This window comes from Larus michahellis, chromosome 7 (assembly GCF_964199755.1).
Source record: "Larus michahellis chromosome 7, bLarMic1.1, whole genome shotgun sequence".
NCBI classification, from domain to species: Eukaryota; Metazoa; Chordata; class Aves; order Charadriiformes; family Laridae; genus Larus; species Larus michahellis.
Genome location: NC_133902.1, coordinates 34,362,446 through 34,383,557, shown reverse-complemented (window position 1 = coordinate 34,383,557; position 21,112 = coordinate 34,362,446). Strand labels below are relative to the sequence as shown.

General features: G+C 41.9%; 2 protein-coding genes across 14 annotated transcripts in view; both read right to left on the bottom strand.

Moving 5' to 3' along the window:
* ATF2 (activating transcription factor 2) overlaps positions 1 to 10,751 on the bottom strand; it is a 50,298-nt gene extending 39,547 nt beyond the window's left edge. For 3 of the 12 annotated variants that reach the window (XM_074593768.1, XM_074593773.1, XM_074593778.1), the window contains exons 1-4: positions 10,640 to 10,751; positions 6,866 to 6,899; positions 967 to 1,035; positions 156 to 225 (exon numbers count right to left, since the gene is read on the bottom strand). In XM_074593768.1, coding sequence (XP_074449869.1) covers positions 156 to 203 — 48 coding nt within the window. In that variant the 5' untranslated portion in view covers positions 204 to 225; positions 967 to 1,035; positions 6,866 to 6,899; positions 10,640 to 10,751. Of the gene's footprint in view, positions 1 to 155; positions 226 to 966; positions 1,036 to 6,865; positions 6,900 to 10,358; positions 10,560 to 10,639 lie in introns of those variants that run through there. The other 9 variants (XM_074593776.1, XM_074593769.1, XM_074593777.1 and 6 more) reach the window with 6 other exon arrangements.
* Positions 10,752 to 14,896: 4,145 nt separating this feature from the next.
* ATP5MC3 (ATP synthase membrane subunit c locus 3) lies at positions 14,897 to 18,432 on the bottom strand. 2 transcript variants are annotated; one of them, XM_074595135.1, is made up of 5 exons: positions 18,288 to 18,432; positions 18,127 to 18,214; positions 17,077 to 17,154; positions 16,513 to 16,706; positions 14,897 to 15,143 (listed from the first exon to the last, which is right to left on the bottom strand). In XM_074595135.1, the coding sequence occupies exons 1-5, from the start codon at positions 18,428 to 18,430 to the stop codon at positions 15,029 to 15,031; spliced, it is 618 nt and encodes a 205-aa protein (XP_074451236.1). In that variant the 5' UTR covers positions 18,431 to 18,432; the 3' UTR covers positions 14,897 to 15,028. The 2 variants fall into 2 exon arrangements, with proteins under 2 accessions (XP_074451236.1, XP_074451237.1); XM_074595136.1 differs by having other exon boundaries at positions 18,306 to 18,343.
* Positions 18,433 to 21,112: the final 2,680 nt, after the last annotated feature.

Here is a 21,112-nt window from a genome sequence, read left to right as displayed (position 1 = left end):
AAATGTGAGGAATTCTTGCTGTCACCTGCTTTTCAGCAAAACATAGATACTTTCTACCAATTACCATATATCCCCTTTTCTTCAACCCCTACAAACACATTTCACTGTTTTACTTTTATTTGATCAATGTTAATAACTTCAAGTCAGACCATTACCTGGCCACATCCAGGCGCAGTGCATAAAAAGGGTTTGTCATCACTCATATTCCACAGGTCGTTGTGCTACCTGCATTAAAATGAGAATAGAACCAATTTTACAAATATTGCATCGAGTTATCAATACATCAACATCCACAGGTTATTTTAATATTCCACGGGCAAGAATTTCTGCCTTCTGGCTACACTGAGAATCTAAATATGTGGGATTCAAGTAGAACCTGGATTCCAAACTCTGTCAGGAAGGTACAAAAAACCCAACAGGAACTTCGTAGGTTTTGAACGTACATCTCAATCAGAAAGTATTCTACCTGATGTAGTTGAAAATGTCCCTGCTTATTGCAAGGGGTTTGGACTAGATGAACTTTTAAGGTCCTTTACAAACCAAACTATTCTGTGATTCTATTTGTACGTAGCATGACTAATTGCAAAAAGTATCTGCAAACATAGTAAGACAACTTGTTACTGAAATAAAAATACATTGCAATAATGATCCAATACCCACAATTAAAAAAAGAACAAAGCAGCAGACAAGACACAGTAGTCAAGGATACTAATGAGCCAACAGATGAGAAGAAGTGGTTGATTCCTTAATCTTTCCATAAACTTTAAAGCTTATCTTTATAGATAAGTTAGCAGATAACCCTTTATGTAAACTGTCACAAATTCAATTACAAACCCATGTACTTTAAGTAATGTTTTGGCTATACAACTACATTACCAACAGGATAAAAAAATATTTAAGAAGTAATAGATATTAATTGCATTTTGTGCTGGTTTGCATACTCACCACACATTCTAATACACATACCTGCCAGATTTCACATATAAACCTGTTTCATAGGGCAAACTATCATATCCTCTTTTTCATGGCAATGAACTGTAATTGGAAGAAGACGGTAATTACTACGTATGTTAAACACATAATAATACATGATTTTGGAAAGATAAATGATACAATACCCACTATAGACCCATGAAACATGACAGTTTTTTAAAGAAATGGTTTACTTCAATACATCCTCTAATTAGTTTTGCTTTCTCTCAGACAGAAAGAGGTGCTTCTACTCTTTCATCGTGCAAGCACAGAGCATTGCCAGGCAGCATCGCTCCGCTCCACGAAGTGAAAGAGGAACAAGGATGGAATTGAACCAAACTGTGATGGACAACGCATAAAACTAGCATGTGGATGCTGTGATATCAACGACAAAAAATAATAGAGTTCTGGTACAACGTACATATAAAATCAAGATATTGTTGTCACATCACTAAGCCCAATCGTAAAGAATAACTACTCTCAACACTAATGTTACCTCATTTTAAGGTCACGTAACAGGGTGGGCGGGGGGAATGAATGTACCAAATTAGCTAATTAGCCAGAAGACGACAAGCACTCTCAACCCATCTGTGGCTTTACCCTGGAGGAAATACATTCATCTTTAAATATGAGTATTTGTATGGAGATCTAACAATGCTAGTTCTGAACACTGCTTAGCTTGATGAAGCAAATAAAGATGAATAAAGATGACTTTACGATTAAAGATCATAAGCAGAATAAATCCATCTCTCCTCCAACAGGCTGGTCATGAAAAGTTGCAATGCTTCTGAAACTGTCTAACCATCCTAAGAATGTATACTTCTGGTACACCATTTAGCACTACACACAAAACAGATCAAGTAAGCGTAAGCAAATCATTTAAGGCTTAATACCTCAGAGACACGTAGGGGACATGCTACCTGATCCTTTTGCCTGTGGCTGTACAGTAAAACACTACTGTACAGACTTTTTTGGATATTACATCGACAAGAAGGATACCCCAGTGACCTTGGTCATGGGCACCGAACAGCAAAAAAGCAAGAGGTGGAGGAGATTCCAAAGTGTCACTTCTAAACATATACGTTCAACAGAACGAGGACACCGAGCCGAGACCACAAGCCAAGAAGAGCTGAATGGCTGCCAGAAACTTTAGAGTCTTTGGCACTGACAACTCAGGGAAACATTTATGTCCCAAAGAAAGGATGCCAAAGCAAATCACGAATGGTGATTGTTCTGCTGTTATTTGCAAAGAGTTCATAACCTGTCTCAAGTTTCTGAAGGGATGAAATATTTCTTGAACCGTTCAAACTATGAACTTCGTATTGTCACCAACACAGAGTATTAACAAGGTTATGGGCAAGTTTGAATACTCATGACTAAGGCTTCAGGGTAAAAAAAAATAAGACGCATATCAATGAAGGGTTAGTATTATAGCCTTATATTATCCGGAACTTCAACAAACACTTAAAAGCTATCCCATGAGCTTATTATCCTTGTTCAGCTATACAACAGTCATACTATTTTCAAATGCACGTTCAAAACTAACATGGCTACAATATGCACACATGGATATATATTATGAACAGAAGAGTTATATCCACATCAGAAATGTCTGAAGGGGCAAGAAACAGTTCTGGTTTGTTGTTTTTTTTTTTTTATCCAAAGGATGAATATTTTGATTAACAAAAGCGCTTGTAGGGCATTTTTTCTACTCTGCTACTATAGCTTGTTGTCAGTCTTTGAAAAGTGCATAGTATCAGCCATAAAATCTACTTCATCCATAGTTAGTATTTTCTTAAGTCATAAGCTGTGAAGATCAATTTTTCAAGTCTGTTCATTTTCTCCTTTAAAGGAATATCACCAAAACACATATTTGCATATGAAGCTGTTATCTGGTTTCATGTTTTGGTTTGTGACGCCTGTGAATTTTGGATGCCTGATTTACAAACTAAAAGTCAATCCTTGTCAAAAAGAAAAACGTGTCATCCTCCTGGCAAACTTACTGGAAAAAAGTTGGAGATAAATTCATTTCCTCATCTTTGTAATACTATTTGACTGCAGGCTACAAGGAATTTTGTGAGGTAATGCCTTGTAAAGGGATTCCAGCTAATGTCTGGGGGAAAAAAGGAAAAAAAAAAAAAGTATCTTGAAGCACTGAAATTTTAGTGCACTTAAAAAAAAAGTTTACTCATGCATTCCAGCAAGACTTCAGACATTACAAATCTGAACAGAAACCGGATCCAACAGGATGGGAAAACAAAGGGCTCATGTTCGTTAGTATAGCCAAATTGGTAAGGATTGTATTTACCTATTACAAAGACAAATGCAAAGCTTGCACCTAGAATGAAATAACTCCATGCGACCGTGCAGGCTGAGGGCCAAGTCGCTGTCAAGCAGCTTTGGGACGGAACCTGTAACTGCTGGTGGACAGCAAACTGAGCACAATTCAGCATCATACCACTTGCAGCACTGAAAGATAACAGCCTACTGGGCTGAATTAGCAAGAGCATAGCAACCAGACAAAGGGAAGTGATTATTCTTCTTTATCTGGCACTCACGAGGCTACAGCTGGACTGCTGTGCCCAGTTTTGAGCCCTTCAAGACAGACGACAAAGTGGAGAGAAACCAGCAGGGGCCCCACCAAAATAGTTAGTAGGCTGGACTATCACATGCAAGAGGAATATCAGGAAGCAAAGTTTGCTCAGCATGGAGAAGAAAGTGCAAGACAGCAAGTAGATCCTTCCTTAGCCTATCTAATGTATTGTTACACAGAAGACAAATCCAGACTCTGGGTAGTGTACAACAAAAGGATGAAATGCAAAATTCACAAGCCACGCCAAGAAAGCTATGAGCAAGTATAAGGGGAAGGGTGGAGAAAAAAAAAAAAGAACAGAAAAAAATAATAAAAATCACACAGTGAGGGCAGCTGAACACTGGAACAGGTTGCCCAGCAGGGGGTGTGGAATCTCCATCGTTGAATATATTAAAAATGAGTGGATGAAATTCTGAGGAATTCAAGATAACTCTGAAATTTGAAGTATACCATAAAGACGTCATAGCTAGAAACAGAGGTAAACAACCGCAAAAGATAATCCAAACTTGGCTAACGTTCTGACAGCTTTAGAAGCCTTAACATAGTTAACTTTACAGCCCAACAACTAAAACTGTTGCTGCTAGGGAAAACAAGCAAACAAACCAACCCCATCCTTTGCCTTCTCTGTTCCTTCTGGATTGTTCTTGGCTGACAAGAATAACAAGACTAACACACAGAAGGCAAATTTTCAGAAAAGAAGTTTGTGATTGCCACTCTGATTTGATTCAAAAGATTATTGGAGACTGACTGCTCTAAAACAGAATATCACAGTAAGAATGAAGAACTTAGAAAATACTCTTCCCCTGAAAATAAAAATAGCAACTTAAATGCCATCTTGACAGATACGTTACTTGCCCAACCAAATGAGAAATAAAGTATGTAAACTGCTAACCCAATCGCTAGAGATGAATTATAGCCACCTTGGACTGTTACCCAGGCAACAGCAAACACCTTGTCCCACAGAAAAAAAGATGGTTCCCGAAGCATTCCAATCGATGTGAAACTCCAGCCTTAACTTAGCTCTTCAGATAAACTGAAGAATTCAGTGAAATGATTCTTGCTACAGTCCACTGAACTGCAACTTTCTTCTGTAAGCCTTCCAACGCTAAATTCCTTTCAGTAGCATAAAGAAACTCATATACAGAACTCTCCTGAGTTACAGTGAGAAACAGGATCAGAGCTCAACATGGAAAAACCATTAAATAGTCTCAGCAATATAATCAACTTTGGTACTTAAATCAGAAAGTAATCTCACTTTTTTGGTGTTTGCTCCATACTTTCAATGCAAAGGTAAAATACTTTCACATCACTGCTTTTTAAAAGGTCATAAGCCTCTTTTATCACTTTTGGAAAGCAAACAGTACAATAAAATATATTAAAAAGCATGTGTACATGTTAAAATATATACAATACAAAGAAATAAGAACAGGTTTGCATGCAACTTACTAATATTTAGGACAGTGTGCATGTTTAAAAAAGATGTTTCTATGAAACATCACACTAATTTTTTTTTAAATGCATACAAAAATAGCTGCAACAACTATCTGTATATTTTTATAAGATTTTAATTAATCATCTTAGGCACACTTTCTGGAAACTATTACTACATACTGTAAATACCTTCTAAAACACCTTCATGTAGACAATTTGTAAAAGAATAGAATCATACACTGACTTAAGCAGTGTCTTGTTGGCTTATTTTACTGGTAAAAATTCTCCTGTTTTCTTTTAGTTCCCTACATACAGGAGCATCAAAAACACAACTGACACCTTGTTTCAATTTTTTTTTCCTATTAAACATTTAAATAGGTGTTTACAATGTATATGTATTGACAATCCTTGCAAAAACCTCTCCAAATTTGCTGAGAAGAAAATAATAAATCATTCTTCACACATACCTAGTAAAGTTTTGTCAGACTTTTGACTAAAACCTCTGAAGAGTTTACCCGTATCAAGCATGCTGTATGCCAAAAGACCGCTAAGCATTAACCTGCTCATAAACCCTGGAATTACTCATTGTAAGCACTGTCGCAATACAGAGACTGCCCTCCTGCAATTTCAGGGCTGACATAAACAGCGTGGAAGAAAACAGCCTGAACTGAACACAGAAAAGACGGACAACTATAAACATACAAAAAAAAGAAAACCTCAAAACTTCTAAATTTCAGCATTCCTCTACTTGCCAGCGAGCAAGGAGATGGACATTCTCACAAGTGTGTCACCCCCCCTAAACCGGACAGCCCGTAGAGGACAATCTGACAGTTTGCCGCTACAGTAGTAGCTTATTTATCTACTACTGCTTACATGTGATGCGAACCCAAGTCTTGTAGCTAGACTGACCACTCCCATGTGGCGCCAGCTCAAGAAATATCTGTACGTTCTGGTTTGAAGAAAATGAGAAGTAGGTCATTGAGACAAATCAGAAGTATAGTAGTCCACCAGCATCTAGTCTCCCTTGGGTCTGTACATTACTGAATGATTAAGTTACAGTATCAGCTATGTATTTTCCAACGGATGTTTGTACTTCCTCAAGACCGATCATGTCTATTCAACATTTCCATTTATTCTTTACATTTGATCTGGGATTGTGCCCCTTTTTACTGCAAGATACAAACTCTTACTGTATACAGAATTATTAACTCTTAGTAAGCTCTTCTGTAGATCTCATCATAGTGTGTAATTACGTTAGGTGGCATAATTTTTTTTAAGATTTTACTTTAAAGCTTCATTTTACAATAGGAAACACGGATAAAAGGGAAAGGTCAACATTTTTCAAAGTCTTTATCAGTTTTAAGAGTTCTACTTAAGCCGCATACTTTTTCAAAGTAAAGTCAAGTGGACTGAATGCAGTTGCCACAGTAAAGAACAACAGTCTCTTAACGGTTACCTGAACAGGTGAATTCAGTGTTTTGCTTGGCTCCATACTAGAATTTTAATAGACATACTTCTTTAAATGAGGAAAAAAAAGGAGCTATTTTTGTTTTCCAAGTTTAAACACTTCAAAATTAAGAGAGGTGGCTTTCTCACGCAACCAAACGAATCGACACATATCAAAATGAACAGGGCACCTTTTATACTTTCAATACTTGCATACAGCATAAATTTTAATCACCTCCCACATCTGAGCCTGTCTTTATTTCCACAATTTTCTGTAGAGGCAGACTCGCAAGTTTTGCTTTCAGTAAAAATCAGAAGTTAGTATGTAGAATACACCAGTTGCTAAGAAGTAACATAAATAACTAAACACAAAATTTGTATTTTAAAGAAAAAAAAAAAAAAAATAATCATTGCTCCACTTACCTGGAGCGTCTGGAACAGCTATTTTTCCAGTTTCCTATAAAGCAAAAGAAGAAAGGGGAAGCAGAAGTGGTGTAATTAATACCTGACCATTAAAGTCCACTTTCGAAAGTGTTCTGACTGACTGTATTTGTGTAATGCCATAGAATTTAGCATTCCTAAAAAATAAAACTGCATAATTAAGAGAACAGGGGAGAAAAAGTTTGAAAAATAAAAGCATTCCCCCTTATAAAGAAAGTGGAATCACGAGAAAGTAGCTCAGTAGATTCTGCAAGAAAACTTTAAGACATAGTCCAGAATATTTAAAGGTTATAAACCTCAAAACTGGCAAACAGGAAAGTGGGAGCTCCTTCTTCACTGCTTAAAAAAGTGGTTGTGCCATTTCCTAAAAGACACATGATCTGTTTCAGAGAGTTCTGGCGAAGAATAAGGAAGAATGTAATGCCTGCACCATAACGAGAAGACTTTTTCTTTCAAAAAGTCAAACATTGTGCACTTTTTGCTGATGCTGTTAGTTAACTGCTTGTAACTGATGTCTAAGGTTAATTCCATACCTTCCTCCATTTGTCTAAGATTCTATAAATAAAGGGGGGGAGCATCTGGACAAGAAGAAAAAGATGCGAAAAGTGAGGATGACTGACTTAAGTTCAAATAAGAACAAGAAATCCAGTTGGACAGACAAGTCACATGTACAGAAACAACGCAATTAAGTCACTTCAGCTTTGCTGAAGGAGCAGTCTTTTTCCACACAAAGGTACATTTCTGGTAAACGCAGAGCTCTAATGGAATAAAGAAAGGTCCTTATGCCTAACGCTTCCTGTTGGCTGAATATGGCAGCTCCTAAGTCAATCCCCTGGCTCAAGTATTTTTCAGAGGCGCCTTGATCTTTCTTTGACTTACTGGAAATTCATGCTGTGTGAATACCACTCTTGCAGATAAGTGAAAGGCCAATGAACCTCAGAGGAGAAATATACAAGGGTTAATATTCCACTGATCTTTTCCACATTTGCTTAGTGAGATATTAGGACTTCCCTTCCCCAGATCATTTACCTAGGTCTGAACACTGTATTGTTGCCCGTCAACCTAACAAACACGAGAAATCCAATGTCCTTTTGCTACATTACCTTCAACAAATTAAAAAAAACAAACTTAACAAAAAGTTGCTTCATTTTTACATTTTTTCAGATTGCATCCCTGAAGAATAAAATTGAATACAATAATTAAGAATTTAATTTTTAAAAAATCTTTAAATATATCATAAATATCCCACTACAGGACTCCCATTGCTCATTAAAACAGAATAATCTTTTTCTTTCCTGTAAGCAATAGTATAAATGACCATTTGCATTTACCTAGAAAGGGAAACACTATATTGCTTGGAATAGCTTACTGAAGGAAGCTCCTATCTGAACTGAAGCTAACGGAAAAGTTCTCAGGCTGAACTGAAACTGACACCGAACAAAGTTAGAAACAATATAGCATAAATTTGAAAAAATAATATTTATTGCATAGTTAGTAAATATTGACTCATATTTCTATCACTAACTATATCCAGTGCCTCCTTAGAGTGCACATTACTGATGTGAAAAAAATGTAGTTAAGTTACGCAGGAGGACAATGATAACTTGACATCTATTCATTATCCTAAAAAAGAAGCTAATAGTATTGAATCATGTTTGCTCTTTTAAAAACAGTAAAGCTTCTCAGAGATATCAATGTGCATTTGTAAGTTTAAAATGATTTATAGTGGAAGGAAAAAAAAAAATAGCTGATGACAGAAAGCGAATTTTAGGCAATAGATATACCCAAAATTTAATTAAACAAGATTCAAGAGAATACCGTATTTTCAGGGTGCTCAATACTTTGTCACAAAACAGAACTAGCACGAAACCCAAAATTATTTTTAAAATTATGGATGATCAAATTTAAGACCTGAAAGCACCTTATGTTAGATGCTGCATAGTCTAGAAATTTCTGGAAAGACATACCAAATATGTTCACATTTCTAGAATTCACATCAGGATAGAAATATCAACTACACTGCGAAGAAGATCTAAGGCTCAACTAGTTGATTAAGTATTAGCATGCAATATCAGTATTAAAATATAAACCCATAATGGATTTTTTAAAAAAGCTGCTTCATTCCATTTACACACTAAGTTTTTTTTATTATTACACATTTCTCTTGATGCATTATATAAGGAGCAGTCCCTGACAAAGTTACTGTTTTGTTTTTTTAATAAGACAACTTTCTGATTTTGATTCTGGAATGCAGAATTATGAACACTAAGAGAACTCAAGTGAACACCTAACTTGACTATAGTTTGTCCCTCTGAAATTAGGTCTGCAACTGGATGTCCACTAATAGACAGTGACTTATGTTTCAGCAGAAGGCTGCAAAAATCATGCCTAGACACTTATGGAAGACTAGGACCACAAGGAAAAGTCCTCCTCATCCTACAAGCTACTGCTGAATTTAGCATCTAACACAGACCTAGCAGAACTATGACCTTAACTTCAGGAACACTTGTTTTCATTGACTCGATCTAGCTTTACACTCAGCAAGAGCTTAGGACATGACATTCACTGCCAGGAGTAGAATATGACAAGAAGAAAGCAAAAATATTATTTTAAAAGGTGGAAGAGGAAACTACACTTTGGCCATATTCAGGGTCTTTATTTGGAAAGTAGCGGATGATTCAGAGCTTCCAGCTTTCTTAGAACTTCTCATTCTAGTGCAAGGAAACAGGTGACAGTATTACTAATTGAAGATAAATGTTTCTGGGAGAAAGTAACATAACATAAAGCAAATGAGTGACACAGGGTGCATGGACAGGGCATGAAAACATACTGATGGATCCCATCTCAAGAAAAGGGATGCAGAAAGGCTGCAGAAAGAATAAGGCTGAAGAAGCAACATGGCAGCACACATACCCCTTAACTACAAACATCAAGTTGCACCTGGCATAAAGCATTTGTGCATAAAATATCATGCAGCCTTCATTGGCCGAGGGCCTGTGATGTGTTTTTTTACATGAAAGCTTCAGACACCTTTTAAGATAACTCGAGATGCACAACACACGATAACCGGCAAAGTCAATGGGGCAACTGGTCAAGAAGCAACACGGCCAGACCACCGGCGGGCCAACACCTCCCGCTGGTGCGGTAAAGCTGTCCTCACCCTCCCGCCCAGCTCCCCCGCACACACCGAACCCCCCTCGGCACCGGGTACGGACCCAGACCTCCCTTCAGAGCAGAAGATGGATGCAGCGAGAGGCCTGCTCGGAGCTGAGGCGGAAAGGCCGAGCCTGGCTGCCCCCTTCCTCCCGCCCTCCCCCCCGCCGCCGTGGGCCGGGCCCGGGGCAGGCACCGGCGATGCCCCCGCGGGCCAGCCCGCAGCCTGACGCGGGGAGTCGCGGTCCCCTTCACTCACCCACCCGTCCGCCTGCCTCCCCGCCCCGCCCCGCTCCCTCGGGGCGCCCGCCAGGACCCCTACCTCCGGGCGGGTAACGGTCTCGGCGGCGCCGGCCGGGCCGCCCCACCCCGGCTCTAGGGGCGGCGGGAGGCGCAGGCCGCGGTGGGGGAGGGGGCTGCCGTGCAGAGGAGCGGCGGCGCCATGTTACTGCCTCCCGGGTATCCCCCCCGCCTACCGCCGAGTGGGGCCGCTCCCTCCCCCGAGCCCCCGGTGCGCTCGCCCGCCCGGGCGCCGCCGCGGTGCAGAGGGAGGAGGAGCCGCCGCCGGGCCGGGCCGGGCCGCGCTGGTGTTTACAAACTCACCCGGGAACGCGGACCGGACCGCGCGTTAAAGGCCGGGTCCCCCACAGGCTTCCGTCACTTCTCGCGATAGCTCGGCTGACATCTCCGCGGGCGGCGGGGAGGCGCGGGTCACGTGGCCGGGAAGGGCGGGGCGGAGCGCGCCGCGGATTGGACGACGTCGAGCGGGGCGGTGGTGGGGGGGACGACGGTGTGGCCGGAAGCGGCAAATGCCTGGGTGTGGCCGAGCGGCGCCGCGACGCGGACGTAGCTAAGCAGGCGCTGCTCGGTCCGCCCGCGGATGGGTGACTGACGCTCTGTCTCCCGAGTAGACCCCCGTACGGTGCTAACGGCAGCTCTCGCGTCCCGGTCGGCCGGCAGTCTTCGGTAGTGCCGTTAAACGGCTCCCCAGAGCCGGGGACCACATCTGGACCGCGGGAGGCGAGACACAATGCGTCCCTTTGGGTCAAGCTGCTGTTACTGGAGGGTTCGTGCCCATCCCCACTGCTGGCTCTGCAGCAGCAGGCAGAGGCTGCACCGCTGCCAGGCTCAGTGACAGCACCTGGCGCGCTTGTCACGTCAAAGTTTTGGAATAATCGGCCCTCCAAACCCACACACTGGCCGTATTCCCGGGGTTTCCCAGTCTCCCAACACACCACATCTCTTACAGCTGGAACTGGCTGTGTGCCTGAAGCCATATTTCTGCTCAGTTGAATCAAAAATGCTGCAGCAGCGTACAAGTAAGGGAAGCATCTTTACCTAAATTTAACACAGAAGAAATTAGCATTTTTGATGAGTTAAGAAAAAAATCATGATCATAAATGGCAACACTGTTTAGCAAGTGCATGCTCTGAATCACAGATGAGGTTTTAGTTCTGTACCTGTGTATCATTTGGAACTGTCTTGTTCTGAGACTGACCTGAGTATGAGACTATGAATAAGAAAAAAAAATAATCTAAAGAAGAAGTATTAGTTCCAGTAAATTCTATTATGTCTAAGTTTCCTTGTACTTGCAAAAGACAATACAGTATGTTTCATTTATTCTAAATTGTTTGGGTGGGTACTGTATGGCACTTCTGCAAAGTTCTTTGAGATACAGTGGGATAAAAAACACTGCATAACAATACAGTTTATGTAAAGGTGGCATTATTCTTTACTGTAAGCACATTGCAAAGGGCTCAAACGTGAATGTCACAGTTTGGGCCAGATTGGCCAATGACAAGGTGACAGATGCTCTCCCCCGCTCTGGCTCCACAAGAGAGGAACAGAAATCTCCCTTCCTTCCTTTTTCACAGAGCAACTAAGAGCCATATCGGAAACAAGTATTGTTCACATCTACCATCACATGGCAGCATCAGTCCTGAACAGAGAACTGAACTCCAAGTTCTTTGCCTTTCCTCAGTCTGAGATTCATGCAAAAAATATAAACAGAAAGGGAAAGCAGCAGGATGGAAAGGATGAATCGTTTTTACCTGCAGCATTACTTTAAGAACGTAATTGGTAACATAAACATTTTGTCATTACACATTAGGGTAACACTGTTGTGCACATCACTGTCACAAGTGGAATGACGTTGGATCTACTGGGACAGCAGTAGACTGTGACAACGAAGCTCTCTGGCTCCATCTTCAACACTGAAACACGAACAGTATTTGGATCTGGAGAATCTACAACATGAATCTTCCCAAGCTGACAGTCTCTAAGGCCAACGGAGTCCATGTCAGAAATACTGACAAAGGCTTCAGAGAAGTGAACCTACAGTATCACCTCATGGAACTTTGTATCTGGTTTCTCTGACCTATGAAAACAATTTCTTGATGTAAGCCCTCACGCAGAAGATCAAAAGTTCTCTATTTAAATAGCTTGCTGCTGTCCAATCACTGCAAAAAATTATTAAAAAAAAAAAGCCCAACATTTTATCTTTTACACAACAATCGTTGTTTCTTTTATGGGTATTTTAGGAAAACAGAGAATTTTTTGTAAGACCACTCAAATTGACTGAGCTGTTGAAGTGCTCAAGTAACCACTGAAACCAAGCTCCATTTTTCATGAGCAGTGAAAACAGAGCAATAGAGAGAGGGAGTCAATATGCCCTGTGATCATTCAGATGTGAAAATCTGCCCATTGCTCATAAGCCCCTTATAGACAATAAAGAAGATAATCCCCTGCACGAAGGTTTGTTGCCATGTTTTGAAAGACCTTGATTAGTCTTCATCTGTAACACTGAGATCTGATTCTTTCAAGATTGGCATAACCTAATAGCTATTTCGCTTGGGTTTGGCCCTAAGAGTAGGTCAAAAAGTAACAAGCTTGGGGAAATGCTACCACTAAAGTAAACAGGCTTTACAGGGTCACCTGAGATGTCTGCTGCCTTTCAAACAAGGCTGATCATAGGGAAAAGGAAACATGGGAAAAGATGGGATGTAAATCCAGAAATCGTTATTCAAAGCTGATTCAAGTAGCTCATGGTGACTCGGGCAGCTTTCTTATTAAGGTTATGGAGCAACAGCTTAATCAGAACTTCTCTCCACGCAAAACACACACTTCTAACTCAGCAGAACCTTTTTATACGTAAAAAAATTGGTAAGTATGATTAACAGAGCTGGAGCTAGGCTTGACCAAGACACATCTGAAGATCTTTGTTTGGCCAAATCCCAGTGGTCTAGAAATCTAAAGCTTGAATTAAGCTAGTCCACTAGACTAGTCCATGCCGTTAGGAAATATGGATTGCCACCTCAGATGACTGCACAGATCTCTACGGTACTGAAAGAGCAGAACAAAGTTCTTCACCCACCAGAAGTATAGCAATACAGAGGAGCTTTAGCCTAGAATTCCAGTAATCATTATCTGCCTTTCATCCAGGACAAATGCACTGTCTGTCAGCTCTGTAACAGAATAGCTCATGAGAATGGGTTACAGTAAATTCCTAAACAAACCCAGTGAGAGCACAAACCACATGGAAGATGTCTCCTACCCCTCCATCACCCCCCAAAAACCTCACTTCAGACCCAGTCATATAAGGCACTACTAATATTGTGCTAGAGATGAATGTTTAAAGATGCTGCATATTCTACAGTCCAAAACCTCAGATATATAAAAGGATTTACATGGCAACTTTTAATCCTTTTTAGAAAATGACCATTTTCTTCCAAGAACACATGGAGAAAGTAGCTTCTAACACTAGGTCCAAGTTAGACTACACCAACAGTAGTTTGGTATTTCAATTCAGATAAAAACAAAGGTCTTACCTGCACCTTGCACCGACCTGAGAGCCTAGTCGTTTCTCCATTTCCCTAGGGATAGGCAGCTTACAGTAAAAAGTTTCCTACATTTAATTCAGTAATTACTAATTTAACAGCAAGATGACAGAGCTTGTAACAAGCCTGCTCACGATCTTCCAAAGTTCAGCTTATATTTGTTGAATGATCAGATCTATTATTTAATATTCTGAATAAAATCTGAGATGCTATCAACGCCCCCACCAGATTAGTATACAGTAGCACAGAGTATGTTGCTGTAAGTGTAGACAACACCTTAAATGTATTTAGATTTGTTAAAAGACAGATACTGTGAGAAGCAAAGCTTGATACTGCAGATATTTTGTTACTAAAAATGCTTTGATCCTACTGCTCTTAAAAGAATTTGGGAAATAATACAAGACTGACTTTACAAAATTAGGAAGCTGGAAATTCTCCCTTTTAATTAGGTGATGCCAAGAACGCAGGAACTAAGTGTATAATATCAATCTGCTGCAGTTAAATGCCTTCAATCAATCTAAAGCAGTAGTTAGTTTAGTTCAACTGTGACACTGCTCAGAAGAAAGTGGAAAAATTTTACCACAGTGGTCAAAATTTGTAGCGTAACTGACAACTGATGCAAAGAGAACCTTCCTATCACTGCTTATGGATTTGTGTTTAGCTCCTTCTATCAAGAGGTGCCAGAACACGTTATGTGCCAGCTAGCCTGAGAAGCAAAAACCAAACAAAATTGTACACAGAAACAGCTCTGGATAAGTCTGAAACAAGTCAAGGAACAAGGCCAGCAGTACAGCCTTTCACATTTCATCTCTGTATCCTTTGATATTTCAAAGATATGCCACAATAATTTTAACAAACATGTGGCACTCCTATATACATTAATAAATAAAATGCTTGACTTGAAGTCACTGTTTGAAGGGTCCTACATGATATGTCATTGTCAGGAGAAATGCACGGTGACTGAATGACAAGATGCTGTCTTCCAGATAACCTAGTGAGAAAGATAATAAATGCAGGCAACAGGTTGACAGTTAAAGTTGTTATCTTTAATGAAATGACTTTGGAAATAGCATCAATTTCCATGACACCAACATTTTGGGAGTCCCATAAAATGCAGAGTTACATTCCAATGCCAATACTACAGGCAGATCTCCTTTCACATGGCAAATAGGATCAAGAAAGCAACCATCAGACAGAAGAGACCCATAGCTTCAGACAGGGCGAATCCCAGGATAGCATATGAGAACAGCTGCTGCTTCAGAGAAGGATTTCTAAAAGAAAGCGAAGGCGTAAGACCTTTTTATCTTTACAATTAAGATGTTTTTCATACAGTTTAGTACATCTGACAGATTCAGAACCTTATACTTCCCTGCCACAGATTCCATAACAGGAAAATCCAATCATAAGTAATTTTTAGCAAGGATTTCACTTGAAGACAAATGACTCCACAATTAAGACTAGATTCAGATTACACGGATTGTATACAGCTTTTCCAAATGAGCACAGTTTGTGACCACATTCATATATGCTTTTGAATTTGACTTCTCTATATCCTCCCATGCAGAAACGATCAGCATTATGCTTTATAAATTTATTTCACATTTGTGACATTAGAATTATATTCCAACAAAGTTTGTGTATAACATTTTAAGTAGCTCTCAGAAAAATACAGTAACTGAAACCACCCAGAGTAAAAAAAGAAATGCACAGCAGTTTGCTGCAAAAATGCAATGAAGTATCCCTCCAAGGAGTGTGTGGGAGAGAAAAAAAAACCACCCCCAACATACTACTGTGAAATAATGTTCTACAATCTCTTATCGGCATGTTCATGCCAAATTCAAAAAAAGGAGGCATTAGTTTGTACCGAAAACACTCATGTTTCAATTGGAAAGTGAACTTCCTTGTCTTCAGTAGGACTTAAAAATCTCTTAAGAAACAAGATTTACGTCTTAACTGGTTGAAAGAGTAATGAAGAACATGAAACCTTCAGTAAAGCTTTTTTGTGCCTGTATCAGTTCTGCTCTTCCATATGAACTATTCCTATTACAGGAACATTGCAAACCTATCTGCAAGTTCATCCCTACTATAAAATCCCTAGCCTCACCCGCCTCAGATTTCTAGAGGGAATTTACCATTTGATAAAGTAATTACATATTATGAGATGCAAAGCTACACATGTTAGAAAAATTTATCATGCATCCATTTCTAAGTAACAATCCTGACTACTAAGCCTAAAGCATACAAACTCATATTACTTATGATCAGTTTCCATACAGTTTCTGTTTAGGACCTCTCTTTCCCTCTCACAGGGGAAAAGATCCAGGCTAGATTCTTTAATTCAGTTCTGGAACTGAATGCTGGAACATTGGACTTCAGTGACTGATACACTGACCAAGTCTAATGATCTCATTTCTTTCATGTCTCTTCTCCAGGTAGAGTGTACAAAGTTCTGAATTTAACAATACAGCCATCCTGATGAATATACTACAGTTTCATATGATTCTATTTAGCCATGTCTATCATTAACAGTCATTATTAACAGAACTTACTACAGTGCCATCATCCTTACTACATCTGGGGGGTGCTGTCTCAAGATAGGCCTGCATGCAATTCAAGAATTTAGTAAGAGAGATTGATTACCTGGCATAACCAATGATTAGACTACCGAAGACTGTTCCAATACCAGCACCAGAACCAGCCACGCCTACTGTGGCAGCACCAGCACCAATAAATTTGGCAGCAGTGTCAATGTCCCTGCTGACAGCACTAGTCTGGAATTCTCTAAGTGCTAGCCGGGAGACAGTATTTTGGGCCCCATTAAGTGTTGAGTTGCCCTAAGAAAACAAAACACGAAAGAGCATTATATTCAGACATAGATCATTCTTTATGACCACTTTGATAGTGTTATTTTGCAGCTTTAAAAGTTGTGTTAGATCCAATGTCTAGTTCCTCTTCCAAGCAATGAGACTGTAGCTAAGAGTTCAAAAAATCATGATGTTACCTGTTCCACCTGAAAGCAATCAACATTAAATGTGAAAGACTACCCAGGGGAAAGAGCAAGACAGCAACAAGTATTATTAGGTGTCTGACTTAAAGCAAATTTTACACTACAAATGTCTGAGTTAGTACAAGTGAACTCTAGGTTGAGGACATTTAGGCTCACCAGGTAATTTAGGAAGATACAGAATTTTGTTTATAAGGTACCTCTCCATTCTTGATTTCTGGCCTAGACAACACAGATGCCGAAATTGGTCTGTACAAGACTCTTGATCCAGCACGGATCTGCAAGAGGATAAAAAAAGTTATAAAAAAAGCAACACTTGATCACAACTGTCCCCATACAATAGTCTGTAAGATTTTAATGCTATTATCTGCTAAGCCATTTGTCTTACATCAAACGCAGCAATCTTTGCATAGCTGGATATAAAAGAAACGATACAGAAGCAAACACTGCCATGTAATTTGATAGCACTGTTTTCAGGAGACATTATTACAAATAGCTACCATCATTCAATGAACTTGTACATGCGTTATACTGACAGAAAACATAGCAAAACAGCAACAAAAAAAGCCAGAAAGACCAGCAGGCAGTAATGTACATTTTGAAATGAAAAAATAAAACCCATCAACATCAATTATAAAGTTGTTAAATGCACCGGCATAACCCAGGCTTTTAAATCTAGCAAGGCATAAATGAATGAATCCTCTTTCACAAGCGGCCTGCATGTGTCCTTGGGCTTCCAGCAGCCTAAGGTCATATCGGCTCTTGCACAAAGCTCTTCCTGCAGGGGAAACCTGTAACCGCACCGTGCAGAATGAGACGTTCTGCAGCCTACAGAGGACATTTTGAAGCAGGGCAGACCCTTGTCTCTGCAAGGGCAAAAAAAAAAATCCCAGCCTCGCACAGGACACGCAACAGGCTGGAGTTTGACCTACAACAAGGCGCTGACCGCACCAGGCCCGAGAGCTTTTTCGCTGCGCTGCCCTCCCCTTTCTCCGCTGCTGTGGGAAGGCCCCTCACCTTGGCAAAAGGCCCTGGCCTACGCCAAGGAGGCGGGAAGGAGAACCGGGCCCTGCCGCAGCTCGCCCCCACCCCCTTCCCAGTCGGGCGGGCAGCCCTCGGTACGCGCTCGTCCGAAGGGCCTGCCGCGGGGCCCAGAGGCCCGCCCGACCCCCGGGGCGCCCCGCGACCGCCGCCGCCCCCGCTGCAGCCCGGGACGCGGAGGCCCCGGCGCCCTCTGCGCCCCCACTCACCAGGGAGGGCGAGGCGGCGAGCTTGGCGCAGGCGAACATCTTCGCGGGAGGCGTCCCGGGGCGGGGAGGGAGGCACAATCCGGTATCTCTGCGGAGAGAGGGAGAGGAGGGTGAGGGAGGCGCCGATGGGGGCGGATGGCAGGGCCGGCGCCGCCACTCACCCGCTCCGGCTGCCGCACCTCAGGGCCGACGGGCTGGGGGCGTCTCTGCGCAGGCGCGGCGGGGGAGGGCGGCGAGCGCCCGGATGCAGCGCGGCGGAAGGGGGCGGGAGCGCGGCGACAAGGTCACTTTGTACCGGCTCCATGGGCAGCGGCGGGCGGGGCGGGGGCGGGGCAGCCGGAGGGGCGGGGTGAGGCGAGGCCGTTGGTGTGACCGTTAGGGCCGTTAGCCAGGGCCGCGCAGCACCACACAGCAGACCCAGCCTGGCGGCTTTGCTGCTGTCGTAGCCCCGCGTTTAGGGGCAGTGGGGGCTGGCACTCTGAGAGCGAAGGGGATGTGTGAGGCCGCTACGCCCCGGCAGCGTGGAGGGAGGAAAGCCCGTTAACGGGGAGAGGTTTAAAGAGCAGGGCCGAGCTCCCCTGAGCTCGGCCCGGCGCGAAGGAGGCGCGACGCCGCCGCGGCCCGTCCCCGGCCTGGTCGGGGAAAAGGCAGAGCACGGTCCGGGGACGGCGGTGCCTGACTGCAACCGCTGCTGTCGGGGTGCGGGGCGGTCACACGCCGCAGAAAGGTACCCGAATCGCGGGGCAGGATTCACAGGCAGAAGAATCATAGAGTGGTTCGGGTTGGAAGGGACCTTAAAGATCATCTAGTTCCAACCCCCTGCCCTGGGCAGGGACACCTCCCACTAGACTAGGCTGCTCAAAGCCCCATCCAGCCTGGCCTTGAACACCTCCAGGGATGGGACCTCCGGGAGCACTTGGAAGTGTTCAAAAAGTCCCTGCTATTTAATTAGTCATTTTCGCATGATGAACAGGCTCACACCCAAGTAAAAAAAAAAAAAAAAAAAAAGAATCCTTTTTAGTCAAGCTTTGTCGAAACAAGATTATCATCACTGAGCTGAGCATGTGTTCCCAAGGTTCCTGCTTTAATCACTTAGATGTTCTTTAGTGTTTTTCACTTGATATGGAGGTCATTATTTTAATGGGGGTTTATCACTGTTGTTAGTATTGGTGCCAACTAGGAAAAATGCAGAAAAATCCATGGTTTTGGATAAAACACTGGGAAACATATATTTAAGTTTTTGCAAAATTTTTATTTGATACAATCTGTGCCATAAGTTTAAATTCTGAAATAATCTGTGTGCCACAAACTGTCTCCAAAGGGGCCAGTAAGAGGATACATACACTTTATTTAGGGATAGGAACACACTTAGTGTCTTAAGAGATAGCTGCTGGCCTCCTGCAAACTTACATTGACTATTGATGTTGCTGACACCGATTAAACCGCAGGTGCCACACAGCTGAGATGTACTCTGTATCTGTAACTTGAACATCCACTAACAAACATGATTAATAGCCACTTTCCACAGCTGGTAATGTTGCTTTTATAACCTAGAATGCAATGTCTTAGGTACAGTGGAGTTGTACCCATTGTAGCTCCTAAGGTGAGAGACAACAGAACAGTTTGTTTCCCAGCTTTCTGCTCGCTGCCTCAAACCCAACAGAGAACATGGTTTGATTCTGGGGTGTGTCTGGAGTCTTAGTAGCAGTAAAAAGGGAGTCCATAAAGGCCAGCAAAAGTTATAAGTTGCCTCCTTTTTTGTTTTCTTTATTTCCTTTCACACCTTACACCCATTGTTTGGGAATTGGAGTGAACGGGCAGATCTGCAGTGCCTGTCGAGTGGAGACAAACACCAAGTAAGAAATAAGTGTCGATGGCAAAACCCCTAAGTGGTTAGGCAGAATTTTTCACCTAAAAAAAATTTTCTATCTACATGCTGTTGTGGTAACAAATATTTCCAGCACCATGAATAAAACCCTAAAGCAAATACGGATGCTCTACTGGTGGAATGACTGGAATGTAACATGTTGCTGTACACTAACGTACCAAGTACACCATTTCTGAAGTAGTGTACTTCCATTAGGAAGTGTAGCAAGCACAGGCCATTTGCAACAAAGAAATTCACTTGTTCATGGGTGGAAGCAAGCAGTTAGAAACATGTTTTCTTCTCGGGAACCTAGTGGTGTGGACCTGGAGGCATGAAACATATCTTCCCACAGCCCTCCTGAATGGAGATCAAAGCGGACATTACACTCCGGTGTATGCACAGCACAATGTCGCATGGATTCAACAAAATGTTAAATGGAAGCCCTCTTCTTCCATGAAGAAAGTGCCCTCTTCTGTCATAATTCCCACCCTAGAATGTTTTGCAAAAAATGCATTCGCAAGCTGTTTGATCTGAACAATGTCAAAACCACCATTAAACACTTGTTTATTGTTGCTTTTAAGGCACAACAGCTGATGTTGTATTTTACATGCACAACTCAGCTGTAGCTTTCAGGAGGAGTTAGAAGAGCAGTTACTGGTCTCTGGGGCCCAAGTTCAGTTTAATTCAAGCAGTTCTTTATAAAAATTGACTTCTGTTAATCTCATGCCATTTCCTATCTGCTTACCTGCTGCTAGGTCCCCAAGGAAGTACATTGGTGCACTAAAGAGCAGTGTGATTTCTGATTGTTCATCACATTTCCAAAACTCTATTTTACTTGGAAGTTTATCTTAATCTCCCCAAATCTCTTAGAATAGATTCTCAGTTTTCCAACTGTCTCTCCCAGACAGGACCAGTTTTGCACGTGGGCAGTAGCCAAGGCTGCCAGAGGAGGTTTCCTCCCCAGTTTTCTTCTGGCAAAGAAGATAGAGTGCAGCTGTTTGAGCAGTGCCTAAAGAGCTGTTCCACTTCGCTCCCACAGCTCCCAGCTGCTGAGCCAGGTTTATATCAGGGCAGTAAGAAGAGCAAGTGACCGCTGGCTGTGGTTCACTAGTGTGGCCT

What these genes read in the sequence shown, in the direction of transcription:
- ATP5MC3 (XM_074595135.1), bottom strand. Translation starts at nt 18,430, where the DNA reads ATGGAGCCGGTACAAAGTGACCTTGTCGCCGCGCTCCCGCCCCCTTCC. An exon ending in AGGTGCGGCAGCCGGAGCGG is followed by an intron (nt 18,215 to 18,287) that starts GTGAGTGGCGGC and finishes CTCTCTCCGCAG; the next exon opens with AGATACCGGATTGTGCCTCC. An exon ending in CAGAAATCAAGAATGGAGAG is followed by an intron (nt 16,707 to 17,076) that starts GTACCTTATAAA and finishes TTGTTTTCTTAG; the next exon opens with GGCAACTCAACACTTAATGG.